This window comes from Chiloscyllium punctatum, chromosome 42 (assembly GCF_047496795.1).
Source record: "Chiloscyllium punctatum isolate Juve2018m chromosome 42, sChiPun1.3, whole genome shotgun sequence".
Classification (NCBI taxonomy): Eukaryota; Metazoa; Chordata; class Chondrichthyes; order Orectolobiformes; family Hemiscylliidae; genus Chiloscyllium; species Chiloscyllium punctatum.
Window position 1 is genome coordinate 14,425,098 of NC_092780.1, and position 13,171 is coordinate 14,438,268.

Below are 13,171 nucleotides of genomic sequence, written 5' to 3' on the forward strand. Positions count from 1 at the left end.
TGTCGTTCGGATAATCAAGGTTCCTCTGTCCAGAAGGATCTAGGCATTCAGGTCCAAAGTTCACTGAAAGTGGCCACACAAGTAGAGAACTTGGTCAAGATGGCATCTGGCACACTTGCCTTCAGTGCTTTGGGGAATGAAAAATTGGCAGCCATATAGAACTTTAATTCAGCCACATTTGGAATATTGTGTACAGTTCTGGTCACCACACTACCAGAAAGATATGGAGGCTTTGGAGAGGGTACAGAAATGGTTTACCAGGATGTTACTTGGTCTGGAAGCTTTTACCTATGAGGAGAGATTGGACAAACTTGGTTTATTTTCACTTGACAGTTGAAGGATAAAGAGTGACCTGATAGAAGCTTACAAAATGATGAGAGGTGTGGATAGAATGGGTCATCAGAGTCTTTTTCCTAGGATAGAAATGTCACTTACTGGGGGATGTGAGTTTAAGGTAAAAGGTGATAAGTGTAAAAGAGATGTGAGAGGCAGGTTTTTTACACAGAGGCTGGTAAGTACCTGGAATATACTGCCAGAGGAGGTGGTGGAGGGGGGTACAATAGCAATATTTAAGAGGCACCAAGACAGATAAATGATAGGGAGGGAATAGAGGGATACAGACCAGGTAGAGGCAATAGGGTTTTAGGTTAGAAAGACATCATGTGTTGGTGCAGTTTTGTTGGGCCGAAGGGCCTTTTCCTGTGCTGTATTGTTCTTTGGTTTAAACCATTAGATTTCTTAGTGACTATCTGTTATCTTCCTTTATGTAAGCTACTCTCCAAAAGAGCAAGGCGGTAATGTAATGGTATTGTCTCTGTACTCCAGAGCCCCAGGTTAAAATTTTAAGGCCACAGGTTCAAATCTCATCAGGGCAGATGGTGAAATTTGAATCCAATTCAAAATCCTGAGATTGGAAAGCTGGCATAATGGTTCCCATTGTCGTACAGAGCAGTCTGAGTCAATCAAGTGCTTTAAGAAAGGAATCTGCTGACTGTAACTGGTCCAGATCCACAGCAAATGTGATTGACCCTTGACTGCCCTTTAAAGTAACCAAGCAAGCCACGTAGTTGTATCAAAGCTTAATGTAAGGAATGGAACCAGACAGGGCACTCAGTCTCAACTTACCCCCCTCCCCCCCAACCCCCAGAAACAGCAATGGTAAACCTGACCCTGGAAAGGTCTCTTCACAAATCATAGAGTAATACAGTCATAGAGGTGTATAGCTCAGAAATATACCCTTCAGTCCAAATCATCCATGCCAACCAGATATCCTAAATTAATCTAGTCCCATTGGCCCATATCCCTCTAAACCCTTCCTAATCATATACCCATCCAGATGCCTTTTAAATGTTGTAATTGTACCAGCCTCCACCACTTCCTCTGGCAGCTCATTCCATACATGCACCACCCTGCATATGAAAAAGCTGTCCCTTAGGTCTCTTTTGTATATTTCCCCCCTCACCTTCAACTTACACCCTCTAGTTTTCGACTTCCCCTAGCCTGGGGAAAAGACCTTGGCTATTCACCCAATCCATGCCCCCCTCAGCCTCCAACGCTCCAGAGAAAACAGCCCCAGCCTATTTCAGCTTCTCCCCATAACTCAAACCCTCCAACCCTGACAACATCCTTGTAAATCTTTTCTGCACCCTTTCAAGCTTCACAACATCCTTCCTACAGGAGTGAGACCAGAATTGAATGTCTCAGAACATTAACCTGAGCTTTTGGATGATTAGTCTAGTTGCCCCACTCACTGCCACCACTAGGGTAGGAAGACCTGGTGCCTGTCTCTCTTTCCACAGACGCTGCCTGCCATGCTAAGCATTGTCACAATTTACTGCCTTTAGTCCAGGTTTCCGCAATATTTTGCTCTTTGGGGTTTTTCTTGACCGTTCCCTCTTTGTGCTCACAGGGGCGTCCTGGACTGAAAGGAGAGAAGGGAGAGCCGGGTGTTTCAGGAGAACATGGAGCGGTTCCGTGTGTGAGTCGATATGCCACACCCTTGACACCGAGTTGATGTGCAATAAAGCTCAGGGAAGTTGGTGGTGACAAAAGATCACTTTAGAACCTAAACTTTTCAAAGCCGGCTTCAGCTGTGTTTCAGATATCAGCACCAGGCTCGGTGGCCCAGAAAGTTTCAATTTCAATCCCCTTTGTCAATTGTCAAAGCAAATTGATCTTAGCATGGAAAACAATCAATGAATCATTGCTGGCCACGGCATGTTGGAATTCGGAAAAAGTCAGTCAATATTGTCCAGTCTGTCTGTGTTGTGAATTTCGAGACAAGTGTTTGAGGCATCAGCAGTTCATGTAGAAGTATTATATCGTTTGTTTATTAGAGTCATGCTGCACAGAAACAGACCCTTCAGCCCAATTCATTTATGCCGACGAGTTTCCCAAACCGAACTAGTCCCATTTGCCTGCGTTTGGCCCATTAATTTATTTATTGTTTTGTGTATCTTGTTATAAAGTACAGTGGAAAGTGTTGTACAGTGTTGCCACTCTGCGGCACCATCTTAAAGCACAGAAAAATGAACCAAAACACAGAATATAAAGAAAAAAAAATGAAGGAATAAAGAAATTCTCTAACCTTACAGTCCTTCTTGTGAAGTGCTCCATCATGGGCCATAGGCCTGGTGGTCAGGCACATGTCCCTCTGCCACATCAACACAGCTGGAACGAAGGTCACCCATTCTCCGGCGCTATCTTGCCTCCACCAATGTAACCGGCGCCATTTTGGTTACACATTTGATTACAAAACCGAACTTAGAGAGAAACAGCAGAAATTACAGAAACAGAGCCAAAAGGAATCAGGAACCCTCTAACCCTAAACACGTTGCTGCTATATCCCGTACCTCACTCATTGTGATGTGAGAGCTGGCATTTTACACAGAGACGATGGTTTCATCCAGCAACTGGAAAATTGGAGTCTACCCCTTCTCCAACTGCCACGGAAACCCCAAATGAATTTTGAGTTCATCAAGCAGCTTCTTGACCACCGTTGTTACCTCCCCTTCCCGTGGAAGCAGGATATTCTCCAACTTTCCCATCCCCCATCCCCCACCCAGGAGCTGCCAGCTAATCAGAGAGGCAGCAGCATTTCTAGCCCAGTGGCGCCACCTCAGGTGGTGGCCACTCCTGGGACTGCAGTTCCTGGGACTCCAGTGTTCACCAAGGAATCCCCAAGTGCAAGGAGATTGGGGATCACTGAGACCAATCGGGCAGATCCTGGCGAGCGAGGTGGGGGGGGGAAGGTTTCGAACCTGAGGGAAAAGGAAGGGGTCATCTGACAAAGATTGCACTTGACACTGTGGGGGCACACTATGAGGCATGGCTACCCAACTGGCAAGACTATCCTGTACCTCTCAACCCCGAGTCCATGGGGAGTCGAAAAGGAAAACCTGGCTGTCTCCTTACATGGCTAGGTGCCTGCACACAAATAGGGTGGCATAGTAGCTCAGTGGTTAGCACTGCTGCCTCACAGCACTAGGGACCCAGGTTCGATTCCCGCCTCGGGCGATTGTCTGTGTGGAATTTGCACATTCCCCCCGGGTCTGCGTGGGCTTCCTCTGGGTGCTCTGGATTCCTTCCACGGTGGTGAGGTGAGGTGAATTGACTGTGCTAAATTGCCCATAGTGTTCAGGGATGTGTTAGTTATGTGCATTAGTCTGGGGTAAATGTAGTGTCATAGGGTAGGGGAATAGGTTTAGGTTGGGATACTCTTTGGAAGGTTGGTGTGGACTTGTTGGGCGGAAGGGTCTGTTTCCACACTGGGGGGGATTCTATTCTATTCTAAATACCAGTGGCATAGTAACCCCTTATCATTTTGTACCACGCTGCCTCCCAGCATTCCCCTGGACTCCATAAGATGCCAGCCAATAACTGTATCATCTTTAACAGGGTCTAATATGAGGACCACACCACCACAGATGAATTACATTGTTTTATTTGCTCAATGCACATTAGAGAGTGTGCGCATTCATGGGCATTGAATAGTTGGGATTGGGGATGGTAAGCAATGATGACTTCTATAGTAGAATAGCCTTCACATACAGTGTGATGCTGGGGGCTCAGTAGGCTCCATCACCAGAGATAGGCTCAGAACTCCCATCCTCCTGTCTGTAAGATCTCTGAATGAAGCCCAAAACTCCTGAGGGAAGTGGACACAGGGGATAGGCAAAAACTGTTCCCATTGTTGGCAGGATCGAAAACCCGGAGGGCACAAACTTAAGGTAATTGGGAGAGGAAGCAGTGGAGACAGGAGGAGAAACATTTTCACACAGCAAGTGGAATGTGCTTACTGAAAATATGGTGGAGACAATTTCCATTGAATTGTGAAAAAGGGAATTGGATTATTATCTAAAACTGTGCTGTGATTCTGTAAAATCGATACTTGGGCAAGATGTCAACTAGTGCCAGTGGAAACAAACTTTAACAAACACCATTGTTAGTGGGAAAAATATGGAATTTTTTTAAAAAACCCATACACTACCAGAATATTACTTCATCCCAATCTGCTGGGATGGAAATCTCTCGATAAAAATCTTCTCACAATCACTGATATTGTGTTACCTTTTTGGAATATATATGTGTTCATTGAGACAAATACCAGTGTCAAGGACAGAGTTGACAACTCAACAGATCTCTGGAAGACCAGAGAGTAGAGTAGAGCTTACTGCACATGATATTCAATAATTTAATGTCTCTGTGTTTGATTAGGAGAGCCTGGAAACTAATCTATACTCACTGTGCTTGATTGGTGAAGTGTGGATGCTGACTCAGAGCTAAAGGAAACAGACACCACAGAATATTCTAGAAGCTTGGATAAGCATGATGCGGATGTTTTGTGATTGCAGAAATATTTAAAAACACTGGTTACGAAATCTGTCACACATTTAGAAACTAAATTTAATCACTGCATCACTCTATGTGTAAATCAGTCAAGTAAAATATAATTGAGGCTAAATATCAGAATGATGTTGATTGAAGCTTTATATGCATCTCATTTATACCGGATCTGAGCTGGAAGTGTTATCAAAACATGAGGAAGGCAAAAGTGATCCACTCTCAAGCATTTTGATGATTTCAAGCTTATGTTCTTTTTGCCTAAAATATCCCTTTTTTCCTTCCATTTTAGGGACTCCCAGGTACTCCAGGTGTTCCTGGTATTCCAGGACCTCCAGGACCACCAGGATCTCCAGGAATTCCAGGATTGTTTTACTATAATGTAGGCTCATTCAGTAACTGAATCATTTTCATTCAGCATTGTCTTTCTGTTTAACTAAGGCTTACTACTTTATTGTGTTTGCAGAGAATTTTCCCTGTTCCTCCGAGACCTCACTGCAAAATACCTGCAAGTATTTTTTTTTAATTGGCATGGTGTAAGGTGTCATTTACTTCAGAATGATATATTTCGTAGTGAGTGCAAAGGACGAAGGGTTTTCAATGCACTTGGTAGGGTGGGGGCGGGGGATGGGGGAGAAGGGGTGGCATTGCAATTTTCCTTGTCTCTCTATTTGATTGACGTAGTAGGTCAAAGAAACCAGAGACTGTCCAGGAATACGGGAATGGGTTTGGGGCTAGTTTCATCTCATCAGTGGCAGCGCCACTATTTTGAGGGGTGTGGAAAGAGGGAGTTCAGGGCTAGGAAATGCCATTGGCCAAACCAATTAATGCTCATCAAGAGCCTTGTTCAATGTAGCTAATTCAGACCGACTGGAATGTACTCGTCAACCTTCAGATTCCCAATACGCTGGGTGGCACGGTGGCTCCGTGGTTAGCCCTGCTGCCTCACAGTGCCAGGGACCCAGGTTCGATTCCAGCTTCAGGTGACTGTGTGGAGTCACATGCTCCTCGTGTCTGTGTGGGTTTCCTCCAGGTGCTCCGGTTTACTCCTACAGTCCAACAATGTGCAGGTTAGGTGGATTGACTGTGCTTAATTGTTCCATTGTGTGCAGGGAGGTGGATTAATCAGGGTAAATGTAGGATTATAGGGATGGGATGCTCCTCAGAGGGTCAGTACAACCTTGATGGGCTCAATGGCCTCATTCTGCACTGCAGGGATTTATAAACTACCCGGAACAACCATCCAATGTTCAAGTCTAAGGTCGGAAGAATTTTCTTTCAACACAGGGTTGTGAATCTTTGGAATCCTCTGCCCGAGAGAACTGAGAACGTTCAGTCATTCACCAAATTTAAGCCAAAGGTTGTTAAATTTTGACCACGAAGGGAATCTTGGGGATAATGTGGGAAGGTGGACTTGAGGTGAGGTCATATTCTGTCCTGCACAAACTGACGATTGCATTTGTTAGTCCTGGGTGTGACTGTGACCTTGATTCTTGATTGATTAAGCCTGAGTGTTGACTCAGAGCTAAAGTAAAGTTGACTCAGATGCCACAGAATGTACTAGAAGCTTGGGTAAACATGATGAGGGCATTTTGTGATTGCAGAGATATTTAAAAGCACTAGTTGCAAAACCTGTCACACACTTAGAAACTAGTGTGGTCCCTGCTTCACTAGTGTCATAGAGACGTACAGCACGGAAACAGACCCTTCGGTCCAACTCATCCCATCTGGATGTGTGACCTAGTCCCATTTGCCCACATTTGGCCCATATCCCTCTGAACCCTTCCTATTCATATACCCATCCTAAAGGGCATGAACAAACCAGGTGTGTTTTTTGCAATAGATAACAATGGTTTCTTGGTCACTGATATAGGGACTAGCTTTGGATTCCAGGTCTTACGAGTGGAATTTAAATTCTATCACATGCCTTGCTAGGATTTGCACCCTACTAACCTGGGAGTGAGTACAGATGGGGATGGATTGGGAAGATTTTGGGTGTTAGCTCATTTTCATGCATTGCTGACCAGCAGCTTCACAGCTCGCGCTTTTGTCACCTTCAATAATTTGACTTGTTTCTTTCGGCAGGTGAATCAAGACATCAGGAGCCCAGGTATCTGCACATGTTGTAGAAATGTAATTGCACTGAAATTGGAAAATGTGTGGCGCGGTCCCAGTTTTTGCCCCAGGTAGACGGGAGCAGGGGAATCGAGTCTGCCCCATCGACCCATGCAGCAGACTTTAGGAAGTCACTGAGATGGGTCAGTGCCAAGGTGGGCTGGTTTGAAGACATGTGTTGCTGGAAAAGCACTGCAGGTCAAGCAGCATTCGAGGGGCAGAAGAATCGATGTTTCAGGGTAAGCGCTTCTCGGATGCTGCCTGACCTGCTGGGCTTTTCCAGCCACACACTCGCGACTCTGATCTCCAGCACCTGCAGTCCTCACCTTCTCCTGGGGTTTGAAGACATGCAGAGATTCTCTGGAATTTGGTCCTGGTAGCTTTAGATCACGGATTCCCAACTATGGGACATGACCCTCAGTAGGGTCATAAGTCGAATGTGAGGCTGGGGAACTCTGAGGCAGCTCTGGTGATTTTGTGAGGAAGACCTGGATTCAATAGTTCCAGGATTGGCTACAAGGCCTCTTTAAACGTGCATAATATTATTTACCTGTGGATGAGGACTAATCCACTGAGCTTTGAGGTCCTTTCACTAACACCTACATAGCATACAAAATGTGTGGTGCCTGAGTTTTGTTTCTGTGCCTGTGTCCATGCTGTTTGAATGCCCATCCCACTCAACCTCCCTCCCCCTACCCTACCTCAAATTCTCACTCTGGCATTGCGCTGTGTGTCGCATTAAAATTGAGCTACACCAGAATTAGGTTGGGAACCATAGTTTTAGATACACAGCCACTCCAGCCCTTACCTCTCACATCTTCACACCCTTCCTACATACCCCCATGCTCCTTACAACCCCATGCTAGTTCCATGCCTACTCATGTCTGCACCCACCTCATCATCTTCTCATGTCCTCTCATACCCGTGTCACCTCCATAGCCCATTGTCCAACAGGAAGACCTTAGGAGCTATGTGGAGACTAAAAGCAATGAAGTGCTAACAACCTAATACAACTCTAATGCCGATACACTTGGTAATGGAAAAATAAACTCCCCTTCAAAAATCTAATTCAAAGCTTTTAAATCTCTTCAAATCCAGACAGTAATTCTATAATGTGATGGTTGCGTTCTTGTGCAACTCTGCATTATAGAAAATTCACGCTAGGGAAACAGCGCTTAAAGCGTTGATGACATAATCGCCAACACACGTTTTAAAAGTTTGTGCTTTAGAAACAACATCCCCATTATGCGCATTATAGCAGAACAACCTGTGGTTAATCTTTCATAAGAACAAACCTTTCTAATCAGACCCCCACACCAAAGACAGCTAATCCTTTACGAGCCTCATTTAACCGATAATCAAACTGTGAACTCAGAATGCCCTGCTGAGATAATTGTTGGTTTTGAAACTCAGCGAAGTGTTCATAATGTACAGTGTAATAACAGTCCTGAGGAACTTTTAACAAACAGTTCTGCTGAAACTGTACAGTCAATTGTCAATGTATTTTTTTTAAACTATAACAGGTTACTTGTCCAGTCAAGCTCTGTGCAAGGGAGTTTTGTTTTCAACTCTCGGTGTCATTTTAAGACTTTTATTCAAGTTTAATGAGTGGGGGAGTTTAAAGAACTTCAGATCACAACACTTAAACAGATGGTATGTCAGCCCTTTGAGATGAATATTTACTATATCTCACTGACTCGTGACTCGGTCCTCTAGATTACATATCTTACAACAACCAAAATGGGATTGGTTTGAAATCATGACTCAGTTTAAATATCGCTGCTGAGCAAAGCACCCTCCCCCTTCACCCAGTCCAGCAAAAACATTAATCGGTCACAAATGAGGGAAGGCCTTCAGAATCTGGCTACTGCCTTTCATTTTGAAAGCTCAACAGAGTCTTCCTTACTCTGCAAAAATCTGGCTGGATTTTTAGCTTCTCATAATGGCAATTTGTTACAATTTTAGGCGCCCGTCTTTTGTAGTTAATTAAAACTTTACCTCAGTCGTCTTTCACAAAAGAATTGAAACAAATCCCAGAAAGTAAGTCCTTGGAACAGTTACTAGTTAAATCTGTAGTTTTCAATCTGTCAGGCTTTTTGTTGCTTCTGCATTTGTTTCAGTCCTTGTTCAAGGAACTGTGTCCCTGACGAGGCTTAATCCCAATCTGTGGCACTTCTCTTGAGCAGCAATCATTAACAAGAAATCCCAGAAGATGGTTTAATGGGAACTTCGGCAATAAAGAGTAGAATGTCTCATAGAAGAGACATTGGGAACTGTAAAGAATTCATAGAATCCCTGCAGTGTGGAAGCAAGGCATTTGGCCCATAGAATCCATACTGACACTCCAAGGAGCATCCCACCCAGTCCCAATTCCATCCCCATAAGGGGACGGCACGGTGGCACAGTGGTTAGCACTGCTGCCTCACAGCACCAGAGACCTGGGTTCAATTCCCGCCTCAGGCGACTGACTGTGTGGAGTTTGCACGTTCTCCCCGTGTCTGCGTGGGTTTCCTCCGGGTGCTCCGGTTTCCTCCCACAGTCCAAAGATGTGCAGGTCAGGTGAATTGGCCATGCTAAATTGCCCGTAGTGTTAGGTAAGGGGTAGATGTAGGGGTATGGGTGGGTTGCGCTTCAGCGGGGAGGTGTGGACTTGTTGGGCCGAAGGGCCTGTTTCCACACTGTAAGTAATCTAATCTAATCTAATCTAATCCTACATTTCCCATGACTAATCCACTTAGCCTGCATATCCCTGGACACTACTGGCAATGTAGCATGGCCACTCCACCAAACCTGCACATCTTTAGACTGTGGAAGGAAAGCGGAGCACCCGGAGGAAACCCACACAGACACGGGGAGAATGTGCAAACTCCACACAGACAGTCGACCGAGGCTGGAATCGGACCAAGGTCACTGGCACTGTGAGGCAGCAGTGCTAACCACAGAGCCACTGTGCTGCCCCTAAGTGTCAATTCTCATTGCAGACAACAGTTACTTATGCATTTCATAATAATAATAATATTCTAATTAAGAAAACCACTTGCAGTCTTAAGGCTGAATTCTGTAAGAAATAGGAACAGAAGGTGGCCATTCAGCCCCTCAAGCTGCTGTCCTGGTCAACAGGAATGAGGCCAATCTGCCCCGGTCCTCAATTCCTCTTTTGTGCCAGCTCAGCACAGTTGTCAATTCCCTGATTTTTTAAAAGAAGATCTTTCACTTCTTCTAATACTGTTAGTGATCTAGCTTCCACAACTCTGCAGCAGAGACTTCCAGACCTCCACTACCCTCTGGGGGAAGAATTTCCTTTGCACCTCCATATGAGTGTCCCCGTATTCTGTAACTATATCCTCTAGTTTGAGATTCCGTGACTTGTAGAAACACCTTCTCAACATCCTGCCCAGTCAGATGCACATAAAATCTTGCATGTTTCGATAAGATCACCCCTCATTCTTCCTAACTCTAATATGTAAAGGACTAACCTATTTAGCCCTTCTTGATAAGTCACATCCCTCACGCCAGGAATCTGCCGAGTGAATCTCTTTTGAACTGCCTCCAGTGGCAGTCCAGTGACGGCCCCGTGATCCAGAACCCAAGGATCTGGAATTCTCATACAAGATTCAAAAGGGGAAGTCCAGATGATCAGGATCCAGATAGCTTTAATGGTATTAGTTAAAAATCACACAACGCCAGGTTATAGTCCAACAGGTTTATTTGGAAGCATTAGCTTTCGGAGCGCTGCTCTTTTGACTGGTCACTCACCTGAGTGGGGGTGCTCCGAAAGCTGGTGCTTCCAAATAAACTTTTTCCACCCCAGACCGACACCCGCTTCTCCACATTATCGGTTCGGCAGTTGGAAGGGAATAACGCTTTCTTAAACTTAATTCAAGATTGACCCTGTTATTAAAGACAGAATCACCCATCATAATCGGATATTGTGCTATTTATGAATAGTCCTGGCTGACCATTTTTAAAATGCACATTCATCTTGTGGCAGTGATGAGTCAAGTTCTCCCAGCCACCTCGAGTATGTCTCATGCAACCTTCAGATTCAATGAATTCCCTAGTCTCAGTAGTTGTCATAACGACCCTTCTTGTTTAACAATTGCCCTTGAGAGTCAGAGGTAATAGTTTAGCAAGCCAGTCAGTCACTGGCATGGACGCAATGGGCTGAAGGGCCTCTTTTTGTGCTGTAAAACCTCTATGACTTTGATGGTTCTGTATCCATGAATCTGGTTAAAGCCTGTAGTGTATAGGAACGAGCTGGTCCTCACTGAAATGAGTGCACAGAGGTGGTACTGCCTGTTCAGAGCCAGCTCTCAGAGTGCCAAAATTTCTGACACTGCTTTTTTTTTTGCTTTTTTTTCTCTCTTTTTTTTGTTTTTTTAATATACCCCCACACTCCCGCCTAACTGCGGTAGTGCTTATTATTATTTTTTTCCCCCAGCACCCATGGTGTGTGTGTGCAGGTGTGAGACACAGTGAGAGACACAAGGTGTACGAATCTTTATTCAATTTCCACCACCAGGAAGATAGAAAAACACCCAAGTGGCCAGTGACAAGCACTGCCCTTCACATCAAGGGGCAATGCTGTGTGATCAAACAGTGAAGGGGAGGGCAGGGGTTAAATCAAAATAGAGTTGGAAGGCACTCCACACCCTGCGGCGACTGCTTTTTTTTAACCTGTCAGCCTGGGCTCCCTGATTGTACCAGATTAACAGCCCAATTAGTGAACTCCTATACTATGTGAGGTGCAGTTGGCTGACCTCATTACAGTCACAACAGTGACATAAAATCCTTATTGGAATCCTGTCCATGCTTTATTACAAATTACTTTTCATGTGAAAGAGCCTGTTCCCTGAACCTGGCAGATGCTTTGGACACCTAACAACAGGCCACTTTCGAAATAGAGCCAATCACGTCACTCGATGTTGTTGAGGTGGGAAGGTGGCTGCTGGAGGCTGTTAGCAACAACAAAAACTTGCACTTACTTAGTCCCTGCATGGCCTCCCAGGGGCATTTGAGCACAGAAGTTGAAACTGATCCAAACAAGTAATTATCAGGGGAGGTGACCAAAATCTTGGGCAACAAGATAGGCTTTAAAGAAGCATCTTTAAGAAGGAAAGACATGTTTAAGGAGGGAATTCCAGAACTTGGGGGAACAGCTGAAGGCAGTCAGAATTGACACCATTGACTATACCTTGGATAAAAATCCCAATGGGTGTTAATTTCAAATCCAGAAATGGGATAAGTTTGGAAGAAGTCATCTCCTTGTTTTGGCAAATCTATAATGTTGAAAATGTAGGAAAATGTATAAAACGTCTGAAAATATACAGCACTCCTTAAATGCTTTCATCCACCAACTATTGTTTCCAATGATTCAAGTACCAAGTTCAAGGATCAATAGTTAATCTTGAATTTCTACAACATATGATTTTGAAAGTAAAGGTGTCAGCTCATATAAAAATGGAAAGCAATACTTGCTTGGCTGTTTACATCAATTGGATTTACATAAGTTACATTTTGTGTTAAGATAGTAATCAATGAGATTTCATTAGCTTGTTGTGTCCATAATGGGAGCTCCCCTGACAATTGACTTTCCTGTTAACTAGTTGGTGTTAACGATCAGGCAGGAAGCTATACCAAGATGGTAATTCCATGAAAAATGCATTCACGGTGATGGAAGTGTACATCAATGTAATAACATTGAGAAAACGATCCTGGCATCTCTCTCTCACTCACACACACCCAAATATACACACACACATACACATACAACGTATATTCACACACATACACACACACAAACAAACACATACAAATATATATACACACACACACACACTTTGTGACCCAGACATAACTAAACACTGTTCTGTTTCTTTCTTTCCAGACCTGCAAAGTCCCAAACCCAATGATAATCTCTTTGACAGCAGCCTGAAGGTAAGCTTGTGAAATGACCCATAATTCAGTCCCAATGATCATTGATGTTGTTATCATCTTGACCAAACCTGGGTTTCTCACTGTTCCCACCGACACTCTGTTTTGTCATTTAATCCATCCTGCCCTGCCTTTCCACCTTCTTGCCTCCAGATCCCCACTCCAACCGACTTAAATTCTTTTTACAAATCTACCTTTCTCCTAATGAAAGGGCATTGACCTGAAACTCTCCACAGATACTGCCTGTTCTGCTGAATGATTCCAGCACATTTTTTATTTC

At 44.3% G+C, this 13,171-nt stretch overlaps 1 protein-coding gene across 1 annotated transcript in view; it reads left to right on the forward strand.

Annotated features, from left to right (window-relative positions):
• The window catches only part of LOC140465750 (uncharacterized), a 111,532-nt gene that overhangs the window by 75,834 nt on the left and 22,527 nt on the right, over positions 1-13,171 (forward strand). Inside the window, exons 18-22 of the mRNA XM_072561454.1 lie at positions 1,910-1,978; positions 5,135-5,224; positions 5,309-5,350; positions 6,928-6,952; positions 12,845-12,894. Of these exons, the coding sequence (XP_072417555.1) occupies positions 1,910-1,978; positions 5,135-5,224; positions 5,309-5,350; positions 6,928-6,952; positions 12,845-12,894 (276 nt within the window). The remainder of the gene's footprint in view (positions 1-1,909; positions 1,979-5,134; positions 5,225-5,308; positions 5,351-6,927; positions 6,953-12,844; positions 12,895-13,171) is intronic.